The sequence below is a fragment of the Sminthopsis crassicaudata genome, chromosome 1 (assembly GCF_048593235.1).
Source record: "Sminthopsis crassicaudata isolate SCR6 chromosome 1, ASM4859323v1, whole genome shotgun sequence".
NCBI classification, from domain to species: domain Eukaryota; kingdom Metazoa; phylum Chordata; class Mammalia; order Dasyuromorphia; family Dasyuridae; genus Sminthopsis; species Sminthopsis crassicaudata.
The window spans coordinates 739,299,346-739,325,135 of record NC_133617.1 but is presented as its reverse complement, the minus strand read 5'-3'; the positions used below and the strand labels follow the sequence as shown (position 1 = coordinate 739,325,135).

General features: G+C 37.6%; 1 protein-coding gene across 1 annotated transcript in view; it reads right to left on the bottom strand.

Annotated features, from left to right (window-relative positions):
- Positions 1–25,790, bottom strand: part of TBX20 (T-box transcription factor 20) — a 71,497-nt gene that overhangs the window by 5,543 nt on the left and 40,164 nt on the right. The window contains exon 6 of the mRNA XM_074284303.1: positions 25,416–25,492. Coding sequence (XP_074140404.1) covers positions 25,416–25,492 — 77 coding nt within the window. The remainder of the gene's footprint in view (positions 1–25,415; positions 25,493–25,790) is intronic.

The window sequence follows — 25,790 nt, the reverse complement described above, 5'->3', positions numbered from 1 at the left end:
TACATCATAATCCTTGTGATGGAATAACTGAAAGGCATCAAGCTGTACAGAATACAGAACCACCTGCGAGGTTGGGGACACCTGGATCCAATTGCTGAATCTGTCCAATCGGACCTTGTGACGGTGGGCCAAATATTAACCTCTCAGGGCACCCAGGCAACTCTGACACAATCTAGAAGGTGGCAATCTGCCATATAAAAGGAGATTCTTATTTGGACTTCCCTTCATTGGTGAAGTCTTAGGTCTGGACCAATAACAGAATAACTGGCATTTATAGAACACTTTACTGTAAAGTTTCCTCATGACAACTCTTTGGGGCAGAGGTGGTGAGTATGGATTATTTCATACTTTATTTCAATATCCCCAGGACCTAATTAGCATAATGCCTAACACATGGTAGGCATTTAGTAAATGCTTGTTGACTGATGGATTGTCGAAATTAAGTGATTTGCCCAAGCTCCCAGCTACATGGTGTTAGAAACAGGATCTGATTATATATCCTCAGACTCTGAAATCACACTGCCTTCCAAGAAAATGCTTCTTTTGATTAATAGACAATTAGGAATCTTTCTGGCCACAGATGAACCAAAAGCAATCTTAAAATCTTGCATCAGGGAATATGTGGTCCAAGAATGTTATAGGAAATATAGAAAGAACAAGAGAGCGTACCTTCTAAACAACTGGGGCTGGGATGTTAGACATAAGAGGGAAAATTGTGCTTGGAATTGAATATTAAATGTATTAACTAATATTAAAATCACACTACAGCCTATCAACCCAAGTGTGAAGGCTACCTTGTAGAACACTCAGTTACAACCAGTATGGAGCACCCTTTAATAAGGCTGGAAATGAGGAGGTGAGATGAGTGTGCGCCAGGTATGTCAGCAACTCTAGGCTGGATAGAGCATCCTTGATTACTTCCCTAAGGCTGGTCTGTCTTACCGGGACTCTAGATGATGCTAGAGGGAGCATCTTGGGCCTTGAGGAGAAGGGACACAGGTGAGAAGATCAATTTGGATCCTATTGTTTTCAACTTAATATATACATTCATAATAGCCTAGAATGGAAATCACAGCTTCAGAAATAATTCTTATTTCTTTGTTCTTTGTATGTTGGAATGCTTGTAATTATTGTTTGCTAAATTCATAATATAGAATAACACTTAAAAAAATTTTACCACTGTATTCTCTCATTAGCCATATTCTCAGCTTCCAGTTTCCATAGACCCATCATCAGTAAATAAAATGTATCATTTTTTAAAAACTTCACAGCCAATTTATCTATATAGAATTTATCTATATAGTCTTGAGTTTCATTCTTCTAATTATCAGAGAAAATGAGGATCTTTACATAATATTATGAAGTACATAATCTACTACTGTGTAGTGGATACAACTGGACTCAAAACTAAAAAGTTTCAGGCATGTTTTGGTTGCACAGTTAATTTTACCTCTTAATATTCTGGGTAATTCCAAGCTTTGAAACACTGACCTGCATTGGTAGAAGTTTCCTCACCTGAGAGTTCCTGAAAGTACAAGTTCATTCCCTACCCTTCAAAGGTTGCTAGTCTATTCCTTTTTATTATTTAGCTATTGGGAGAAATTATTCATAAATGCATACACACATCTATATTTATATATACATATATACACATATATCACCTATAGATCCTGAACATCTATAGTCAAAATATGTATTGCAATTTTCTTCCCAATTGTTTTCTTTTTGATCTTAGAGATATTGCTTTTTATTGTGCAAAATCGCTTCATCTTTGTATAATCAAGTTAATCTATTTTGCCTCACTGATTTCTTCCATTTGACTGATTGACAAAAATGTTTCTCATCTTCCTAGTTGAGACAAATCTACTATTTCTTTTCCTTCCAATTTTTTAAAGTTTTTATTTTATATTTAGATCACTAAAACAGTTAGAATTATGATGGCATATGAGAAGTAGAAATCATTTTATTTTTATTTTTTGCCAAGCTGCTACTCAGCTTATTGTGATCTGCCCAAATCCAGTAGACCAAATGCAGTACAGAACAATTTTCCCAACAATTCTGATTGAATATTGATTCTGTTCCCTAATGTTTTTAGACAGGAGCTTATCAAATCAAATTCATATCCATGGGGTTCTGTTTTTAGGTGCTCTATTCCACTTTTATGGATCTATTTCTGGTTTTATAGTACCAGACAGATTTTACATTTACTCCTTTATAGCAGCTTTTAAAATCTGGAAGGGCAGGACCCCCTCAAACCATTTCCTTTTTCATAGTTCTTAATATTCTTACACATTTACTTTTCCATGAAAATTCTGTTATGACTTTATCTAATTAGATGAAATAGCCTATTGGCATTTAGATTGCTATTGCATTAAATTTGTAAATTAGGCTGGGAAGTATTGGCATTTTTACCATATTTGTAAGACATATCTGTGCACGGGAGATATCTCCTCCATTTATTTGTCTGGTTTTTCCTTGAGTTTCATCAAAATGATTTTAAAGTTGCCTTTATATGTATCTCTCATGTAGCTTAAAGTAGAAAAGTTCAGTGAGGGAAAGCTCTGGTTTCAAATGCTCCTTCTGACATTTGTGGAACTTTTAGCCAATCACCTTATTTCTCTGGGACTTAATTTTCTCATCTGTAAAATGGGAATGGGTGGAAAGGAATAAGCAATTATGAAAGGCCTACTGTGAGTTTTGCAAATATTATTTCATTTCATCCTTACATCAACCCTACGAGATAGGTACTATTTTTATCCCCATTTTCTGTTGAAGAAACTGAGGCATGCAGGGTAAAGTGATTTGTCCAGATCATACAAATAGAGTTTAAGGCTGGATTTGAACTCAGATCTTGTTAATTTCAGCCCCAGTACTCTAGCCGTGTGCCCCTAGCTGAAAAAAAAAAATGAACTTAGTCAACAAATTGGCCTATAAGATCTCTTCCAAATCTAAATTTAGCATACCAAGTCAATATCCAAATATTTGGTAGGTTTTAATGTTCTTACAAGGGGGATTTCTCTCAAAAGCAATTTCCCTTGACTTAAGTTGGTGGTGTTTACAAATACAAACTACTTTATGAGATTTTTCATAGACTAGGAATTTGCTGAAATTGTTTATGGCTTCAATTACATTTGTTGTTGACCATTTGGGTTTTTCTGGATATGCAATCATGCTATGTGCAAAGAAAGAGGTTTTAACTTCACTGATAGAATTTACTCCTTTAGATACTTTCTCATGCACCATTGCTGTTGTCTACATTTCCAAGATTAATTCAAAGAAGAGAGGCCAGAAGAGACTGTCACCCAGTTTTATGCCTTTTATTAACCAGAAAGCATGGCCTAATACTTCAGGCACTTGGACAGATTTCCATCACTCTTCTAGACCAGTTAATAAAGCAAAGGCACAATTTCTGCTTTGAGAAACTATGACATTTTGGGCAAATTAAAATTTGTCTACTTAGACACTGTTCATACCCATGGTTTGACATATTAATTTAATTTGGTTCTTGGATTTAAGTACATCACAAAAGCCTGAAAAATAACCTTCTCCCACTGGCTGTCCCTCTGGAACAGAAGCACTGGATGGAAAGAATGAAAAGGAGCAAAATCCATCCTTAGTCCTGGCAGCATCTCATGGGATTTTTTAGATCAGGCACCAAGACTTGAGTGCTTGCCCCTATCTCAATCCCTTCTGTTTGCAGAAGATATCTAGATTCATTGCAGAAAGAATGTAAGTGACTGAGTGCCGAGAATGTTTTATACTTCTGGGTCACTCTCAGCTCAGTTAGTATACATGGGGCAGACACGTGGCAATTGTTCAAAATATCTCCTGTTGCTGTTGAGCATGTGCTTTGTGGAGATCATAATTAGCATTTAAACAGACCCAGATGGATAATTCTCAATGGGCCTTTTCCCAATGTTATAGTAGGAGAAACAATTTTCCTACATACTTGTTCATAGCTGACTCTCTGTACTTAGAACTAAGGCCATACTCAAATAGTGAAAATACCGAAGTTAATCAACAAGCTTTTCTAAACACCTCTTAGGTAGAAATATACAGAAAGAAACAGTCCCTACTTTCAAGGAGCTTCCACACTCTCCGGAAGGGGAGGCAATCACCACACAAGTATATCCAGGTCAAGTCCCAACTGATCATTGTCTGGGTCCAGATGGAATGTAAGTAGCAGTCTCCCCCTCCCAGATTCGGTAATTTATTTATTCAGATTTTTTTTGGATGAGGTGAAAGAGGAGATTCTTTCTCTCCATTGCTACCCTAGTCTTCATCACTGAATGGGTGCAGCCTCAGCCAAACTGATTCCTGGGGGACCTTGGCTTAAAAAGGCCTAAGTCTCCCAAGCATCCTGAGCGATTTCCATCTGGCCAATGGATGGCTCTAGAAGGGAAAGTGAGGCTGGTAGGTGTCTTTGCACAGCCCTCCCTCACTTAAATCCAATTCACTTCCATTTGATGGCATCACTCCCTTGACATCATGGTCGTCTTTGAGAACGAAGGACAAATCACCGATTCAGAATAAATGTGAAGAATAATACAAAGTAGTTTAGAGACATGACACTGAAATGTGCAAATAGAAAATTTTAAAGAAATCTTGTATAATCACTCACAAGTCCACATAGTACCAAACAGATCAACAAGCTATTTAAGCTTTTCAGAAGACTCACTTTAATGAATGGACAAACTTGTGACAACAGTAAGAGAGCATTTACGCAGTGCCTTAAGGCTTGCAAAGCACTTTATAAATATTATCTCATGTGATCCTCAAGATAGCCCTAGAATCTGTAGGTGCGATTATGATCCCTCTATTACAGCTGAAGAAACTGAGATAAACAGCTTCAGTGATTCGTGTAGGTTCGTAGCTAGACAGGGTCCGAGGCTGGATTTGAACTGGAGTGTTCCTGACCACACCACCTACCTGCTGTTGTCATTCACTTGTTCCAGCCATACCTATCTATTTGTCTGATATGTCATTTGAGATTTTCTTGGCAAAAAATACTCTAGTGGTTTGGCAATTCCTTCTCCAGTACCACCCAGCTACTATGTCACCTATAAGTATTCACTGACTCATCTTTAGAAAAAGTTGATTTCTATACATAGTTTGTATACATAGTATACATATACATTTCTATACATCTCTCCAATTGTTGATTATAATCTTTCTTTGTGGCCCCATATGGAGTTTTCTTGGCAAAAATACTCTAGTGGTTTGCCATTTCCCTCTCCAAAGGTTTTTGGCAAACAGGGGGTCATTGACTTGCCTGAATCACACAGTTAGTAAATATCCAAGATTGGATTTAAATTCAGGATCTCCTGACTGCACGCTCAGCACCCAGCATTCTATTGTCTCCTTTCTTTTCAAACTCTGTTTTTATACAGAGTGCAAACTAAATTTTGTCCCCACTTTGGAAACATAAAATAGATATCAATTAATGAGCCTTTAGGATGATTAGGGTTTTTTCTATGGGTTTGTGTACACTAATAGCAGCAATTATAAAAGAGAAACTTACTAAATATCCCTTGTTTAGTAGAGTAAGCCTTCAAAAATAGATAGGTAAAACTTGTCAAAGCACATATCTTACTAAGGAACTAAGGGCTTTCATTAGAGAGTAATTTAAACAAAGATTAGGAATTGACAGTGAAACAAGAAATTAAGTTCTAATGAATTTGCCACTTCCGTTAGATTGGCTCAAATACAGATGTATTTCTGTGCAAGTCAGATGATCATTCATTAAAGCAAGGCCTCTCTGAGGCAGCAACATAATGATTCCATGACGTGGAAGCTCTGGTGACCAAGCAGGTGACTTTTCTGTGAACCGGCCTGAAACAATCAAGAATGTCTGGAGTATTGGGGAGAATCTGGCTTCTCGCAGAATCTCAGCAGTGGAAAGGACCTCACCGATTATGGAGCTGTGACCTGCTCTGGAAAACAATTTCTCTCCACATTATGTATCTACAAGGCGACGTCAGACCTTTGCATGCAGACCATCGAATTGTTTTTCCTTGCGTCTAACACAAATTTACTTCTTCCCATTTGCCTCTGGGGAAGAAGGTCAGAGGAACCAGACAAATCATCTCTAACAGGTGCCCACTAACCTATGCTCAAACTGTGGATTGGCCCATCGGGTTGATGAGTCAATGATGAGGTAGGAGGAACATTTATTTTGGACCTGGGAAGCACAGATTTAGAGCTTAATGAAGCCATCTATTGTATCACTCTTATGATGAGGAAACCAAGTCCTAAGAGATGAAGCCATGTGTCCACAGGTAAGTGACCAAACTGAAACTGAATCCCAGTTTCAGATCTGGCTTCAGACCCAGGCCTTTTTTTCACAGAAGTCTACCATAATCAAAATATATTGGGGAAGCAGGAAAAAATATTGACTCTATCAGATCTCTGAGCATCCAAATCTCACTTTGTCACTTACTATCTGGGCGAGCTTGGGCGAGTCCCTTAACTATTCGGGTTAAATGGTTTCCATAAAATCAGGGGCTCATCCTTTGCAGATGAAGGACCCCAGAGAGCTGTGGTGACAACATCCGCACCAGTAAAAACCCAGGTTTACCTCCTGGTCATGGTAAGTCATTGGTAAAAATTTTGATGCATAATTGCATTAGTGATGATAATTTTAAAAAATAATAATAACAATAGAGTCAGCATGGTGGGGGTAAACCTTATATATGGCAAACCTGTGATTCTAACCCATCAATCAATCTCAACCAATCAATCAATATTTATTAAGTACTTATGAAATGCTAGGAAGTGTGCTAAGTGCTAACTTTCTGATGCTAATTTCTACTGGACTTTCTACTCCATTACCCTACTTTGTTATAGACTCTAAAATTAAACTCTACTTTTAGGAGAAAAAAATATATTTGTCAGTTCCTTAAATTTAGGAGGCTGTGATTTTGAAATCTTGTTTAAAGGTCTCAAATGCCTGAGGCTGGATCCATCTAAAGACTCAATGGGGTAGCTGGAACAGTACACAGACAAATCCCAAGGAAAATCATTTTGCAAATAGCACCATCAATCACTGCCAGAGCAAACATTTCCCTTTCCTACAAAAAAGCCATTATATCCATTTTGTCCTGGGTAGAATGTTGGCATCATTACTTATGCGAGTCTCCTGGAAAAAATATAGCATCTAATCAAAGTGATTTACTTGCGTCATCCTAACTGGATGTGGACTGAAAGCCATGGTAGTCCTTTCATAGAGGATGCCATAATCAAATGATTGCCTTTTAAGTGATTGAAAACAGCGGGCATATCAGGACCATCTACTTGAAGACTCTCTGAAGAAAAGGCAGACCATGCTGTTTATGTCCTCCCTCAGCCCTGTCGGGAGCAAAATGAGAAGTGCAAAGAATTTTTTCTAAGGATGCACATGTCCGTCACTCAACTGGTGACCCTGTTGGCAAGGCAAGATGGCTTTCCAAAGCAGGTTACCCTGGGAACTCATCCCCTTCTCTCATCTTCGAAGACAAGTAATAAGAGTTCATCCCCACAGTCCCTTGGGCCTGTAAGGGACCACCACCAAGCTTGATATGATATCATAATTCAAAGAACAGAAAACAAGGCAAGAAATCAGACAACAATCATCTTTACCACAGCCTTACTGGCCAAGTTGCCTTTCCTAGATTCCCTTTCCTTTTCTGTAAAATAAGTTTGGACTCTGGTTCCCTTACAGCTTTAACCATACATACTGATCAGGGTTACCAAATAAAGTGATTAGAATTAGATAGAGGCAGGGAATTTGCTTTGGTTGACCATCCCAGAGCTAAGCCAGTTCAATCTCCTTCTCAAGGTTCTAGGGGTATCCCTGAGGAGTTTACTTTGTACCCTCTTCACTGCTATAAACAAGCCCCCACTGAACATGTTCCTCCCACTAGAGGCAGCTGTCATTCAATCTCTTTAAAACTAAGTTTACCAAATATCTCTACAAAAGGCCAGATAGGTCCACCTCCAAGGCAGAGAGCCGGTTCAAATTACTTAATGCCATCAGCACCATTTGCTCTAATTTTAGATTAAGTTTTTTTTTAATCCAAAATAGGAGCTAGTTCTGTCATCTTTTGTCTTTCAAAAGTCAATAAAGCAACATTCTCAAATTTCCCAAGTCCCATAAAGCAGATTTCTTATTTTGCTCATTTTCTTTGTCACAACCAAAAGTAATATGACATTTAAAATACTAATAGTCATTGAGTCACTGAGCTAGAGCTGGAAGAATTCCAGAAGTTGTTGAATTCAACCTCTTTATTTTTATATATAAGGAAACTGAGACTCAGAGATTTTTTATAACTCGCTCAGTCACACAGTAAATATGGTAGGATTCAAATCCAGGTTTTTGATTCCAAACACAAAGATCTAAGAATTAAATGAGATAATAATTGTCCAGTATTTAGCACAATGTGTAGGTGCACAATAAGTATTCATTAACTTCTTTTCTTCCTATCCATCAAATTAGGTATCATTTCAAAAGAAAAAAAGGGGGGGAGGAAGCTAACACTTAGAGAAGCACTTTATCATGGTTAACTTATTTAATCCTCCCAGCAGCCCAGTGACTTATGTTAAGTCAAAGTGTTAAACCTTTCCAAGGTTTTAAACATCCAACAAGGGCTGTAACTGAATTTGAACCAGGCTTTCAGACTCCAAATCCTAAACTTCACCCCCTCTGTCATCAAGATGCCAGGTCCTTTTCAAAATCTGTCAAGATGTAGATTTGTTTCAATGAACTTAAATAGTCCTTTGAATTTAAGCAGAATTAATCTGAGCAGTCAACAGAAATCATTCCCATCTGTAAATGGGTACAATAACATCAATGGCATTGACTATTTATATTTAAGACAAAATTCAGGGGAAAAAACAAAGTGGAGGAAATTAAGGGAGAAAAATGGGACTTGGGGGTAAAAAACAAGTACAAAATCAGAGTAGTCAGCAATACTTATCTTAATTATAATTGTCTACAAAATAATAACCATAACACTATGATATTTGCAAAGGGCTTTACGTGCTAATTTTATTTGAACATCATATTAATCCAGTGAACTAGGTAGTATAGTTATTATTTCCCATTTTACAGAAGTGGTAAAGTGCTGAAAGTCACATAGATCATAAACCTAGGTCCTCTGACTCAAAATTCAGGTCTCTCTCTACTGTACCACAGTCATCTCTTGTCTTATTTACTATTGTTATTAAATTTTTGATGTGCTTATGCTGTAGCTCAAGTACACTGTAAATTCAGAGAGAACATAAAAGTTTTGTGTTATATTATTTTAAATTGTCTGCAGTACCTAGGAGAGTGCTGTGCATATAAGTAGGTGATCCCTTAACCCTGTTGGGTGGAGGCCTCCTAGGTAAGGAGCTGGCCCAGGTAGGTGGGCTTGGGGAGCTCGAACGGGTCAATCAATGACTTGGCTGAATTTTTAGGCAAGGTTTTTTTTTAGATCAAAGTTATGTTTGCATGGAAATAATCAAATGCAAAAAACAAACAAAATTTTGGTTAAATGATTCAACAGAGCCTTGTACAACATTTCAAAACATACTCTCCCACTGGAAAACAAAATAGACAAAAGTACCAACTCGTATGACAATTCACTTTCCTAAAAGAGAGCTGGCCCATGACTCTGGGAAAGAAAGGTCAAGTTGATAGGGGAAAAAACCACATCCAACGCTATACTTCATCATCAATTTAGACCATAATGACTAATGAGGTTCTTTATAGATGACTCCTTGTCACAGCATAAATCAAAAGATTTATGCAGATAACATTATGAATTACTGGAAAATAACAAATCAATATCTTCTGCGGTATTATTCTTCCCCCAAAAGCATAACAAATGAAGGCTGCTGATAAAATATATTTTAGCGTGTTTTTAAAAGTCATTAATTTTTATTTGTTAAGACCTGACAAGATACTGCATGAGTCCTTTTTTAAAAGGAAAAATAATTTCAACTTAATCATTTAAAAAAGCTTTCAGACTTGACTTTATTCTGATGAAATTCATTGTCTCCTAATAGCCCACATTTGGATGATACTTTATGGTTGCAAAGTGCTTTCACATACGTTATCTCTTTGGCTCCTGACAACAATCCTATGAGATAGAAAAATAGCCTACATGTCATTATTCCCATTTTCTAGTGATACAAACAGAGATTCAGAGGTTGGGTCATCTAGCCATAATTACAGAGAGGTAAACTTTGGATGCCAAGGATGATATATTTCCTATTACAAAACACTTTTTCTTTTCAAGTCAGAGAGAAAACATCCTAACTTTTCTACCTTTCTATTACAGTTAGTAATTTAAGGAAACATGATGAACTTTTTAATCCCTAAACTTCATCTTCTAGACATTAAACATGGAGACAAGATTGAACTCAGATCTTCCTCACTCCACTGTATCATGAGTAGAAGATTAATGAATGTTCCTCAAATTGAAATTAGAAACAAAGCGGTATCACCAGTTTGGGGAGTAAATTAATAACTTGTGGTGTATGAGTGCATTGGTCATACTGCAAAATAAATTGATTAGGAAAGATTCATGGAAACTTGAGAAGATTCATAAGAACTGAGGGAAATGTGAAATATCTTACAAGCCTGTGAAGTAGGTGCTATTGTTAAATTCGTTTACAGTTGAGGAAACTGAAGCATACAGAGATTATGTCAAATATCCAGTTTCCCATAGCTAGTAAATGTTTGAGCCTGGATTTGATCATAGTTCTTCCTGGTTCCCTATCCAATGTTCTGTCCACCAGATAACTGGAATTAAGATATTAGCCTTGGAGGCAGGAAGGCTTGGGGTCAAAAGCAACTTTATTATCTGAATGACATTGGAAATATTGTTTATTTTTCTGTGCCATAGTTTTCTCATCTGTAAAATGGGAGTGGCGGACTTAATAGACGGATAATCTCTTCCAGATCTAAACCTGTGTTTCTATGAAAAGGACTGGGAACAACGTAGCTGAGAGCCACAACTATTTCAACCTCCCCCTCTTCTAGGCCCTGCCTGCTTCAGAGAGCAATGCTATCTAGCCACAGCTCCCGCTTTCCCAGATCCAGGCAGTTTATCTCATATAAATAGTTAAACACAAGAAAACATAGAAGGAAAACAATAAAACCTGCCAGGATCATGTTATACTTGGCTTTCAGTGGCACCATATTGAAAAAGAGAGAATGAAAGAGAAAAAGAGAGACAAACAGAGACAGGGACACATAGAGTGACAGAGAGAGGATGAGGAAAGAGAGAGGGAGGAAGAGAGAGAGAGAGAGACAGACAGAGAGACAGAGGGATAGACACATACAGAGAGACAGAGACAGAGAGACAGAGATAGAGAGAGAAAAATAGAGAGACACAGACAGACAGACAGACAGAGAGACAGAGAGAGAGAGAGAGAAGAAAGAAATGAGTAATACCACTAGAATGACAACTTTACAACTCAGCAGGGTTCTTCCATGTTCCAGAATATCAAAGCTTCCTTTTTTCTTCTTTAATTTTAATGTCCTGAAAGCTTCCAGTCGGTACTTTTGGAAGAAAGCCCAGAATAAAGGAGACATCCTAAGCAGGATAGGGTGAAGACAGATGGAATAAATAGACCCTGAATGCGCAAAAACAATAAACTGCAGAAAAGCCAATTCTTACAGAAAACTTAAAAAGGAAAAGATCACTGATTTGTCCAATATTCAAGATCAGAGAAGGTAAAAGAAATACTTTGACCAAAGAGAACAATGTCAAGAGCAAAGGCTCAAAATAAATGCCAGGCTTCGGGACCCCCTCTTTGAGAAAGCTTTCTCCCAAAGTGTGGAGCCCAGCCATACCTGCCCACCCTGTATGCCCCTCATCTACTGCCCCCTCTAAGATTCCCAGATTGAGAATCTATCTTATTTTCTCCGGTCATCATTAATATATCAATGAAGTACATGGGCTAACCACTGGCCATCCTTCTACATAACCAGTCCACGTTTCTCTTTAATAATTCATTTTTGAAGTGTGCTGTAGCCACTGACACCTATGATGTCACTTTGCAGTGTCCCATGACCCACAGTCATGTCCATAGGATAATGAGAAAGTTGAGCCTTTGTTTCAGGAAAAGCTTAATCAAAACTGACAACTTCCCAAAGACAATCTAATGCATTGTCTTCCTCCTGTTTGTTTTTTTGGCAGGTAAAAATTATATTTTGATTTTGATTTGAGTTGCCAAGAGGATTCCCTTGTGGGTCTATCATCCATTCTGAATTTAAAAGGACATAAAAATTCGATCCTGGGCACATGCCCACAGGGTGGGAAACAAAACATCCTACCACCACTTCTCTTAAAAAAGGGGGGTGGTTCTTCCTCTTGTTTAATTTGGGAGACGGCTCCTCCTCCATTTGCAGATTCTATCCAACATGTGTAGTATCGTCTATATAACTATATATCATAGCTTGCACAACAAGCAATCTACATCCACTTGTTTTTCCCATATGAGTAGCCAGAACCAGATTCTTCTGAGTGATTCTAGCTCTCTTCAAGGAGGCTCTACAATATTCCAGAGAGCAGAATTCCAACCTGCATAGTGTCAGTCACAACCTAGAACATCTGGAGAACCTCACTAACTACAGGGAATCTTTCTTCAACTTGGATTTTGCACTGAATCCCCTTCATTGCATTTCTTCTTGATGTCTCTCTTGAGACTGAGTAGAAGAATATCAAATGAAATGAGGTTTTTTGGTTCTATCTTTTAAGGAATCATGCATTATTTTGATTTCTTTAGAGGAGACACTTTGTAATTTTTTATTATACAATTAGATGTTGTTTTGTAGATAGTAAGCAATAAGCAGAGAGCTCCTATTCTCCATATCTTTTAATGAATTATATGTGGAAAGTAGTCTTCTATGATATACGACTTGCAAAAGCCTGCCTATTCCCTTTTTCTAATATGTTTAATATCTAATATTTGTGTGCAGATGATTTTCTATTTAAAAAGACAGATAGATAGACAGACAGACAGATAGATGATGTTTGGATGGACAGACATACAGATAGATAGGGACAGACAGATGAGAGATGAGAGAGTAAGCAATGAGGTGGGCAATTTCATAGATTTATAACAGTAGAAAGGAGCTCATGATGACTTCATCTAGCTCAATGCTTTTACTTTACAAATGAGAAAATGAAATGAAGAAATGAAATAACTCTTTAACACCAGGGATAAGTGGCAGAATCACAACAAAAACCCAGTGAGATCTGCTCACTCTGAACCCAGTACTCTTTTTCATCAAGCATGATTTTCTTTTAGCCACTTTTTTGGGGCATTAACAAAATCTGAGATTTTTTTCCAAGCCTTTGCACTTACACTCCTTCAGATAATTCAAGAAGCTATCCTTCAATGCCTTTACAACTGAGTCACCAGAAGCACAGACCTTCTCTATGTACTCTTGATCTAATTCAGTAGCTTTCCTTACCTTTGTTCTCTTCAGTGCCATTTTTATTCTCTCTTTGATAAAATCTGGGACTGTAGTTTGTAAGTACAAATGCAGAAGCTCCACTGTCCTCCATATTAAAAAGGATTTATTATAAAAAACATTTTTGCAGATCTTTTCCGTTTTTCTTCTGCTAAATGTACTCCTAGTTTCATCCTTGAATGTCCCTGGGGCAATTTGTTTAGTTGAGTCTTTTTCCAAGCTTTCTTAGTTTTTTTTTTTTTTCCCTAGACTATTCCTGTATTTTATGAAACAATTCTCCTCATCACGTTTCATCATCTTTCTCCATAACATCGTACAAACAAGTATGTATTATCAACTGATATTGTCCTTGGCTCCCATATTATTCCATTTGGAAAGCAAGTAAAGTGTTTGCTGACTAAAGCAGTTTTGAGACTTTTGCCTTCTAGCTATATCAATTGATTTACATTGGTTAAACTATTGTACCAAATTATTGTAATTGGTGTAGATGCCCTTTCTTCTATCCATATCCCATTTTTCAGCATCAATAACTTGTTTAAGTAAGTTGGAGTTGTTTTAATTGCATGCCATCTCTTTTTTCATTTGTATTCCCTTCTTCTAGGTTTTTATTAATTTTGTATTGATTTTTATCTTTGCTCTAACAAGTCAGTGGACTGAGTATACACAGACAGTAGATTCAAGAATGACTCCCATATCAGTACCAGGCCATTTCCTGTCTATTAAAATGGAATCGATTTCATTTTGTGATGTTATTTGGCACTCCTCACAACCAGTTCCTTCTGATTTTCTTCCCCCTGAAGGAAGTGTTCAGGGATTCCTGACCAATGTACATATCTCCTCACTCCTATTTAGTGATTCATGTTTTCCAATCTATTTTGCCATCCACACCTATTACCACCTTTACACTGAAGTCTTCAAGCATAAAGGCACATTTTATTTAATGTGGAGAATCTTATAGTTCTTTGTACAATTGCTGAACCTCTTTATCCTTTGGAGAAAACGTTGTATAAGTTACAATTATTTTCATGATGGCCTTTAAAAATACTTATTCTATGTATATATACATATACATATACATATACATATATATATATATATATATATATATTTGGACATGCTTTTGTTTTTCTTTTTTTTCTTTTCTAATGGGAAAGTATGAGAAAGTATGAGATAGAGAGAAAATGGATATTTGGATAATTGAATTGGATATTTGAAAATATCCAATTTGAAAAATTGGATAATTGAAAAAAAATACTTAAAAACAAGAAAAAAATCTTATCATATGTACTGCAACATGACATGACCAAATACTCCATGCAATGATGCTTATTGCTATTTTTCAAAACACAAGAAAAACAGCTTGTCAGTGTCTTTGCAAATATTAACTGCGTTTTATTGACCTGCTTCTCCAAGAGAACCTGTGAATCATTCTTCCTTATAGGAAATTCCTTATGTCTTTTGGTTTCATTTTTGATGGACCATAAATAAACTTCTTTAGGAAAGGGCTTGTTTTGTTTCTGTCTCTGTATCTCTAGCACCTAGCATAGTGTTTTGGTTAATAAATGCTTGTTGGAATAAATTTATAGTGAGAATATCAAGGTGGATACACCTTAGCTCTTCTAATATTGGGAAAACTAGATCATTGGGTAAGGAGCTTACAGCTACCAAAAGTTAAGTTGATGGATATGGATAATCTAAAAACTGTGTCAATTTTTCACCTTCATTTCCCTTTCAGCCATGCTGCAAAAGCATAAGGGAATCACAATAAATGACATTTTTTAATTTTTCTATTTTTCATGTGTTGCCATTACCACTAATCACCAAGTTAAGAAAACATGTTCAAGTTCTGCTTTGGACACGTACCAACTGCGTAACTCTGGTCTAGTTGCTTAGTTTCTCAACATCCCCAGACAGTTATATAAAAGCATTAGTTACAAAGGGGCTGGCGATCTACAACAGTGAAGGGATGATCCATATGAAAGGTTCCCATATACAGATAAAATTACAGGTCTAGACAAAATCAGTAGTCAGAAACAACTGCAACAACAAAAAAGGAGAGGAAAAGCTTCAAGCAGTAGATAATGCTTGCCAACATAGTTCTAGCACATCACATTTGTATGATCAACGGCCAGCTAAAGACAATACAATATCCCCCTGCGCCTATTGTTTGTGAGTATAATAAAAAGTGAGATTTGGTGGAGCAGCGGCTAGTGGGTCTTCTCCAACAAGGTGTCTCAGAAGTTCAAGTCAATTACAAGATTTTTTGAAAAATAGAAATGAAAAAATTATTGTGCAGAATAAATCCTAAAGTCTGTTTGTTAGCTCCAAGGAGAATACACAATGAACATTAATTAAACATGGAAATTGTTTTTAAAGGAAGTTGAAGGAAATTGTAGATTTCCCTTGGGAGAGAGAGAGTTAAAGTTAGACAGATTCTCAAATATCTGGGACAATTTGTATGTGGTCCTGCTGGACGATGAAGAAGATAACTTATGAATCAGCTGCCTTCCAAACCAATAATTCTACTGGCCTTTCTACTCCAGAAATGTCTTTTTTTTTCCCCCTTTGTGCATATTTCAACAATATCAATGAAGGCCATTGGCCAGGGGAGAAGTTTGTGGCTGTTAGGGTGCAGCGTGAAGCTGGAAAAATAATGGGAGGCTGGTGGCTATTTTGCTTGAAGTTATCTAAACCTCCAGAGCAAGAGGGGAGAAAGCCCATCTAAAATGTCACGACATTGTTTTCATCAATATTGACCTCTTTTCTCTTGTAGTATTGGGCCTAATGGGCTGATGGGGGGCAGTTCTGGTCTATCAGCTAAGAGGTTTCATTTACCAGGGGATTTGTCAGCAAAATACCCAGGCGCCATTTTTAGGCAATTGAATTTCCCAAGTGCCAGAGGCTACATTTCTCAAAGCCATGTGGTCCACCGTATAAAAACCTAATCTCACTGTAGTTAGAAAGCTCACTCATCTCTCTCTGTAGGTCAACTACAAACTCTCTGGGTGATCTTCTTAGACCATATGCATCTCTTCATCTCTTGTTTTCTGCTACTGGTGCGTCTCTTTGTCCACATCCAAATTTGCTCCAAATTTTGATGCGTCTGCTAGATATGTGACCAAATTGATGGGTAATTTCCTTCTCCAGTGCAGAATGTCAATATAGATAATCATAAAAATCATCATCATAATAATAATCCTTGTTGTTGTTATTATGGCTAACTTTTATATACAACTAACTACGTACCAAGAACTGAGTGCTTTATAAACATTATCTCATTTAATTCTCACAACAACTCTGGGAGTAGATGTTATTATTATCCCCATCTTACAGATGAGGAAAAAAGGCAGAGGTTTAATGTCTCACCCAGGATCACATAGTTGAGGACAGATTTGAAATTAGCCCTTCTTAACTCCAGACCAGTGCTCTGTCCGCTCTGAACCACCTCGTTTCTCATTCCAAGTAATCCTTGGCCTTCCCCTTCTGTAAGCTCTTCAAACCCACTTGAAGTCTTCCTCTATTGAGTTTTTTATATATGATGGAGCCCAGAGGAATAACAAATATTCTCTGCTATATTTATTTAAATTATCCCCCTGCTATTTTTCATCCTGGCTCCATGACCAGCTCAATTCCTTTTCTGGCCATTGCTTTTAGATGCTACTTCTGGTTCTCACACATCATTAGGTGACATGTTGCTGCTGACTTTTGCCCACCGTGCCTCTTTCCATTGCCCTTTTGATAATTTTGAGATTATTTTAAAATTTTGAGAATTTGTGAGAATGTGAGTGTGGAAATCACAGTTGTTTTTTATCAGTGAAGGGGTATTGGGATTTAAAAGATTGACGTTTGCAGCCAGTGATGGGATCATTGAAAGTGATTCAGTGGCTAAACAAATTGTACTATATACATACATATTATGGAATATTATTGTTGTGAGAAAATTGTCACATTGTAAAAAAAAATGAGAAATAAGGAGAATTTAGAGAAGAATCAAAAACATACAGACCAATACAATACAGAGCAACAATAATGACCTAAGCAGAAAGAACACAAAAGCAAACTGAATACCGTGCAATTATTGGCTACAGCAAGAGTTGAGAAAATGCACCCATTAAGCAAGCATCTGCTATATGCTAAGCACTGAACTAAGTATTGAGGATACAGAGAAAAGCAAAAATAGTCCCTGTTCCTCAAGGAACTTATAACCTAATGGAGAAGACAATATACTATAGACAAAGAAAGTAGAAATAGGATGAATTGGATTGGATGCCATTTAATCTCTTTTGGCCTCGGCTTACTTCATCTGTAAAATGAGATGTCCCTTCCATCTCTGTCCTTCCACAGATACAGATCACAACCCATCCACACTGTGGTCCATCTCATATCCTCCCACAAATTTACCACAAGAGATTAATGACTTCTCAAAAGGGGCCATTTCTTAAATCCTTAAAATTTACCATCAAATCAGGAAGGTTTACTCACAACAAGCAATTTGCCACCTGGCTAACTGACAATGACAACTCAGTGATTTCCCTAGATGAGTCACAGCTTGCTTTCATCAAAAATTCTTCCTCCCTTCTTACTGTTTAGTGGATAGCAAGATGGGAAGGTAAAGCCACTGAACTTGCCCAAGGAAGCATGACTCACTGGGTAGAACATTAGGCTTTGGAATCAAAAAGGTCCAGGTCCATTCATTCATCCCATTAAAACCCAAACTCTTGGATGGGCTCTCTTGATTTTACAGCATTGACAAGGTATTGATAACTACAGTCAAAATGGCACCATAGTGAATAAGGCCAGAACCTTGAAATCAGGAAGATCTGAGTTTCAATCTGGTCCATAACTTGTAACCATGGTTGTTACTTAACATTTTAATGCCCCAACCAACTCTCTGAGATAATGGGCTGCAGAAGTCACTAATTTATGCCAGTGAAGGGACTTTGCTCTCCAAATGTTTCCCATTTGAGTCCTGATCAAAATAGTAGGTAGAGAGGGAGGAGAGAGAGAGAGAGAGAGAGAGAGAGAGAGAGAGAGAGAGAGAGAGAGAGAGACAGAGACAGAGACAGAGAGAGAGACAGAGAGAGAGACAGAGAGACAGAGACAGAGAGAGAAAGAGAAAGAGAGAGAGAGACAGAGAGAGAGACAGAGAGAGAGAGAGAGAGAGAGAGAGAGAGAGAGAGACAGAGAGAGAGAGAGAGAGAGACACAGAGAGAGACACAGAGAGAGAGAGACAGAGAGAGACAGAGAGAGAGAGAGAGAGAGAGAGAGAGAGAGAGAGAGACAGAGACAGAGAGAGAGAGAGAGAGAGAGAGAGAGAGAGAGAGAGAGAGACAGAGAGACAGAGAGACAGAGAGAGAGTCACAGAGAGAGAGAGACAGAGAGAGACAGAGAGACAGAGAGGGGTAGATAGGTAGTTAGATGATAGATGGATGATAGATGAATAAATGGATAGACAATTTATAGAAAGATAGATGAATTAATTAATAAACATTAGGCAAACTAACGTTAAAAGGTTTTTTTAAAAGCTCATAGTGACTACAAGCCTTATGGGCCACTCGGGCATCTCATTGGGATCTAGAGTAAGCATTCTTAACCCCAGATCCAGCAATCTGTGAACAGATTTCGTGGGGCCATAAACTTGAATGGAATAATAGATATATAACATATACTATATATATACATATATATATATGTGTGTGTGTGTGTGTGTGTGTGTGTGTATGGGTGTGTATGAAACACCTTTCTTTTCACTAATCTCTAATTGAAATTTAGCATTTTCTTATTAGGATTTTTTAAAAGCACGATTTTGAGAAATTTATAGGATTAACCAGAAAGTCCAAGAGGTTCAGGACACAATACGGGGTAGGAAGCCCAGTTTTAGAAAGTAAGATGAAAAATACTCCCAAAGTTATCTATCCCAACCACTTTATTTTACAAATAGAGAAACTGAGGCCCAACAGAGATCAGAGAGAATAATATCATAGAACTAGAACTGGAAGGAACCTCCAAGGCCGTCCGGCCTACCCCATCCCCTATTTTACAGATGAGGAAACAACCAAAAAGCAATTGAATGATTTGTCCAGGATCACTGAAGAATCACCAGGCCTAGAATATGCATCTCAAGCTTCTGACTTCAGAGTTCAGACTCTTCATGTACTTCTCTGCTTCATCTAGCCTACTTTAGAATAGCCCTAAGCCAAAATAATGACTAAGTGAATATTATCTTTTTTTGTATGAATCAAAGAGATTTCATCCTAAAGGCACTGAAATTTGGGCCTCCTACCCAGTAGCTGTAAATCTGGAACAGGAAACCAAATCATTAAGGTCACATATTTATAACATCATATTCAATTAAGTTGGAAGAGTGTAATTTCTGTCATCGTCTCATAAAAAGATGTGTTTTTCTCTCAGATCTCCTCTAAAGAAAAGCAGCCTCTATTGTGACAGATAGGGACTGTTTTCAATCAGTTACAAGAAGCAATCTAATTAGGAGATGGTTTAGTGCAGTAACTGACTCCAGACTAATTTGATTTCTTTAGGTCTCTAAAGATCAATTGATCTGATTTGTTTTCCCTCCCCAAAGGCTATTTAGGAAAAAAAGGAGACTGAAATGCCTCAAAATGAAATCGGAAACCTTGGCTGCTTTCACGCAACTTAGGTCATCTTGTCATCTCCCAGCTAGTTAGTAGCGAGGGCTCCCTTGGGCTTTGGTTGGAACACCAAAAGCACCTTAGCTACAGGGGGGTGTTCTGGGGGCTGCTTCCACCCAGAAGCCAAATTACTGCATGAGAATCCTGGATCCGATTCAGACCTAGAAGGGACCTTTGAGGTCATCAAGGTCAACACTCCCATTTTATAGATAATAATAATTACAAACCATAATACACTGCATCAGTGTAAGCGAAGTACTTTCTCCACATAATCTCATTTAATCCTTACAAGTCCATAAGGTCAAGATCTAGAGCTAGCAAGTTCTGGGTTTAAATCCTATGTTAGACCCTTATTAGTTATGTAACTGGGCCAATCATTTAACATCTGCCTGCCTCAATTTCCTCACCTGTAAAATGGGAATATTAATATCCCATGCTTCCTAGGGTTGTTGGGAAGATAAAATGAAGTGATATTTATAAGGTATTTTGCAAAGCTTGTTGCACTATATAAATGCTAGCTATTATTATGCGTTGAGTACTGTATACTTTAGAACTGATTGCATGACACAGGAGACACTGGTCCAGGACTCTCTGGCATACTGTGCCCTCGTCAGAGAAGGTGCCATGCTCTATATGCAAAGCAGAATTTCATTAGCTAAGAAGAAATGTGAGATGCATAAACTCCAAATATTATAAGGACTATTTGTGCCTGACCTGTGACAGAGCACGTCAAGCTTGAGTCGGTCTGATCAGCCACTGTAATTCGACTTAAATTGAGGGATGTCATTAGTTCTCTTCAAAAACTAAAGATAACCAATGTGCTGTATACTAATAGTATATTATTATTATACTGTTATGTGTTGTTTGCTATTATTATATTAATTAAATTATGTATAATTTATATATAATAAGAAACTATTACATATTATATACTATCATATTATGCATTATAGGCTACTATTACTCCTATTTTATAGATAAAGAAACTGAGGCTTACATGGTTAGAAGAAGAAAGGGGATAAGCATGGACATAGTGCTTATTATGTGACAGACACTGTACTAAGTGCTTTACAAATATTATCTCACTTGATCTTCACAAAATCTCTGTGAGACAGGGGATGTTATTATCCCCATTTTATAGTTGAGAAAACAAAGGCAGACAGAAGTCAATCACCCAGCTAGGAAGTATCTAAGGCTAAATTTGAATTCAGTTATTCCGGAGCCCAGGCCCAGCACTTTGTCTACTGTGCCACCGGACACCTCCAATGCAAGGAAATTGAGACCCAGGTGATGCAAAGTCACACAAGGAGTAAACGTCAATACCAGGATCCAGCCAGGTCCCCTGATCTCGCCCACCCCCCAGTCAGATGCAGCTCTGGAAATATCAGAAAAGACCAATATTCATGGATACTAGTATCCCCAAGGCTTAACCTTCATGTATACTAGAACCAAAAGGATCATAAATTCAGAGAGAATAAACTCCAACCCCCTCATTCTATGTTTGAGGTAACTGAGGTCCAGTGAAACAAGGCCCAGATTCACATAAATATAAAGTGTCAGAATCCAAATTTGGACCCAAGCTCTCTCATCCCAAATGAAGTACTCTTGCCTCTATATTGTGCTGGATGTTTTGTTTCCAGAAATAGATTTAGAAATATTACTTAGGTACCACTTCACACTTCTCAGATTGGCTAAAATTACAGGAAAAGATAATGATAAATGTTGGAAGGGATACAGAAAAACTAGGACACTAATCATTGTTGGTGGAGTTGTGAACTGATCCAACCATTCTGGAGAGCAACTTGGAATCATGCTCAAAGGGCTGTCAAATTGTGCATGCCCTTTGTCCAAAAATCTCACTACCGGGCCTGTATCCCAAAAAGATCATAAAAAAGAGAAAAGACCCACAAATGTAAAAATGTTTGTAGCATCTCTTTCTGTAATGGCAAAGAGCTGGAAATTGAATGGATGCCCATCAAGTGGAGAATGGCTGAATAAGTTGTGGTATATAAATGTAATGGAATATTATTGGTCTATAAGAAACAATCAGCAGGATGATTTCAGAAAGCTCCAGAGAGACTTATATGAACTAAGTGAAGTAAGTAGAACCAAGAGAACATTGTACACGGCAACAGCAAGGTTATGTGGTGATTAATTCTGATGGACTGGACTATTTTCAACAATGAGGTAATTTGGGCCAATTCTAATAGTCTTGCGGTGGAGAGAGCCATCTGTACCCAGAGAGAGAACTACTGGGGGCATCAAGAAAAGTACATCAGAATCACAACTACCTTGAGACAGTATGGTTTATCAAGAGTACTAAATTTGTAGTGGGAGGCCCAGATTTAAATCCTAATCTTTCTGCTCATTAATTGTAACCTTGATCCCTCTCTCACTTCAGATAAGATCCCTGAAACAACTCAAACAAAGCCACCAATGCCTCTGGGATTGTAGACACATCTCAGATGTCATTTCAATGGGAGGACTTGTCTGCTTCACTAATCCTGTATTTGAGAAGCACCTAATGAATGTTTGTTGGTTTCTCAATTGATATGTGGAAGGTCGTCATCCCAACTGTTTAAGTCCAATGGGAAGCAGCTATCTCCCAAGGTAAAATCTCTTTAGGCTACAGCCCAAAGCATGCTTTTGGTGCAGCTGAAAAATCCAATAAAAAACAAATATGTCTACATTTATATATGTATACATTGGTTCATCCACTCATTCAATGCCTATTTATTGTGTTGTGTCTAGTGCTGGGGGAGGAAGTTCGGGGAAGGCACAGGCCCTATGCTCCCAGAATTCCTCCTCTTGGTAATGACCTTTCCATTCTAGCACCTCACATGATGCTTGGCTTTATTCTGAAATGTCTTTATTTTATTGTATGATTAGTTTTATATATGCTATTAACCTCCCTATTTGACCATGATATTCTCACTAACCTTTGTTTCTTCTCATCTGTACCCCAATTCTCTTTTTTTATTGTAGCTTTTTATTTACCAGATATATGCATGGGTAATTTTCCAGCATTGACAATTGCAAAACCTTTTGTTCCAACTTTTCCCTTCCTACCCCGCCACCCCTTCCCCGAGATGGCAGATTGACCAATACATGTTAAATATGTTAAAGTTAAATACAATATATGTATGCATATCCATACGGTTATTTTGCTGCACAAGAAGAATCAGATTTTGAAATAGTTGTGTCTCTGCACACAGCAATCATCTGATGAATGTTTATTGGATTATCGAATGATTGGGTCTCCTAAGCAAAAGTTCTGTTGGATGAACCGTACCTCTGTCCAAGTTGCCATTGTCTGGAGTATGTCCCTCGTACAAAGTACAACTCAGAGAACAATAGAGCTTATACAAACACAAGAACAATGTAAAGAATAAAGAACATGGAAAGAATTAGGACTGGTGATGCTGACAATAATCAGTCATGATTCTAAAAGACTGATGCTGAAGCATCTCACCCCTGAAATAAGAGAGTTCAAAATACCGAAGGAGACATCCATTTTTGGACAAAGAAAATGTAGGGATGTCTTTTGCTTGATTATGTGTATTTCTTACAAGGCCTTTTCTTTTTTTGTTCAATCGAGAGGAGTGGTGGGAGGTAAAGCGGGATAGGATAGTGTTTCTAAAGCCCCCAAAAAAAGATGAAAAGAGAAGGAAACCCAGAAGGAATTACAGACCACAGGATGTCTTTTCAATGTACATACTAAACTTGTTATATTCTTAGAAAAAAAGCAAGCTCTAGATAATGGGGATTCCAGTTTCACCGACAATCCTCTTCTGTTCTGTAGTATATCTGGAAATGCTTATTTTATTTTAGTGTTTTAAAGTTAAGAATAAAAAGTAACAAAGGAGGGAAAGGAGTATAAATCAGAGCTTCGCTGCCACCTCCAACACAAGGCCCTTCCTTATCCCCCAGCACTGAAACAGTATCTTGTACATAAATGGTTATTGGATTGTACTGCTAATGCTTGCTACCTTTTGAAACTAGTTTATTATTTTTCTATTTGCTTATCTGTGTGGATCATGTATGCACCAGTTTTGTCCTTGTGTTTCCATTGATTAGGAGGTGTCCTGCACATTGGAAACAGTCACCTAGGTCTATAGAATATGGGTTGTTCATACCAGTGTATTCTGGGGAGCATTCCCATTGGCTCTTTTTCTATTCTCTCTCTCAACCTAGGAGTGTCCAATAAGCATCTGCCAAATTCAATTGAGTATAAAAAGGAGCAAAAGTTGGAGAAAGGTATTTTATGTTTTCTTAAAATGTTTCAGAATCTCCTTAGCATTGAAAGATAAATGATAAATGACAAAGCATTTAAACCAAAGGTTTGGTCATGATCTGGTTACTATGACTTCTGTGTTCCTGGGATTTAGATATCCCATTAAGAAATATTTTTAACCATCATAAAAACAAAAGTTCAGTTGATTTATTGTCTTGAATGAGCAAGCCAACATAATTGAAAAGAACAGGCACAAAAGCAGGCCAAAGATGGATGGTGCTAGTCTTCAAATCTGGGATTTAGAACCCCATGAAGCAAACTCTACAATTATGGCCCACAGAAAAGATAGAGCCCTTCAGGTCTCCATATTACATCGGATCACAGATTTAGAGCTGGAAAGGAGTATAAATGGTCCATCTTGTGTCCAACCTGTCATGTTACAGATGAGTAGCTCAAGGCCCAGAGGTGGATCTCTCAGTGACTTGCCTGAGCTCACAAAGAGTAAGGTCATACATAGCTGGGACTAGAATTGATACCCTTTGACTCAAACCCAATGACCTTTTCACTGAACTACACTACCTCTCGCCCTCTTTCCTCTCCATGCTTTCTTTTCATCAATAGACATTCTCCAGGAGACCAAGGAATGTGATGATTCCTTGTCTTTGCAGATCACCACTTTCCCAAGATGGAGCTTTGCCGTCATCAAAAGGATTGAAATGAATGATAACAAGAGAGCCCTAGTTTATGCAGTGGAAAGTATTTCCCAACCATCAAAGTAAACCCTTAAAGACGCCTCCTCTGAAAGTTGCATGTGGTACAGATCTGGCTATGGCAACTGTCAAGATTCAAAGCAGTTCCATATCTATAGGGCTTATGATTCAAAGGGGGGAAAGAGGAGGCAGAGGAACAGAAAAACTGGGGAAAAAAAAACAGAAACAAAGGAAAACAGAAGTTTTCTAACAGAAGGCAGTTAGATTATGAGGGGAAATGTACGGTACTTTTGTACTTAAAAATAGAGTTTTGCTACCAAATTTCTCTTTTCTGTATCTTATTGCAAGGAAAGAAATGAAAAAATCATCATTACCTTTCGATATCCGTGAGCCTGGAGGAATCTCGGAAACCTTTGGCAAAAGGATTGCTGTCGATTTTCAGCTTGGTTATCTGGAAATGAAAGAATACATGATGGTATCATGACTAGGGTTAAGGTATTAGAGTATCTGGTCAATTTGATGCTCTTAGCTCCTCCATCTCAAAAATTATGTTTCTGGAATGAAAGACTTTTTCTAAGTCCTTTTATTCATTTAATAAATATTGTTTATCTCCCCTGAAAAAAAGTTATCTTGCATTTCTTTCATAGATGCCTATATTGTATTTGTCATTTCTCTCAATAGAATTTAAACTCCTAACATTATACACAGCAACAAGAAATTATACAATGATCAATTCTGATGGACGTGAC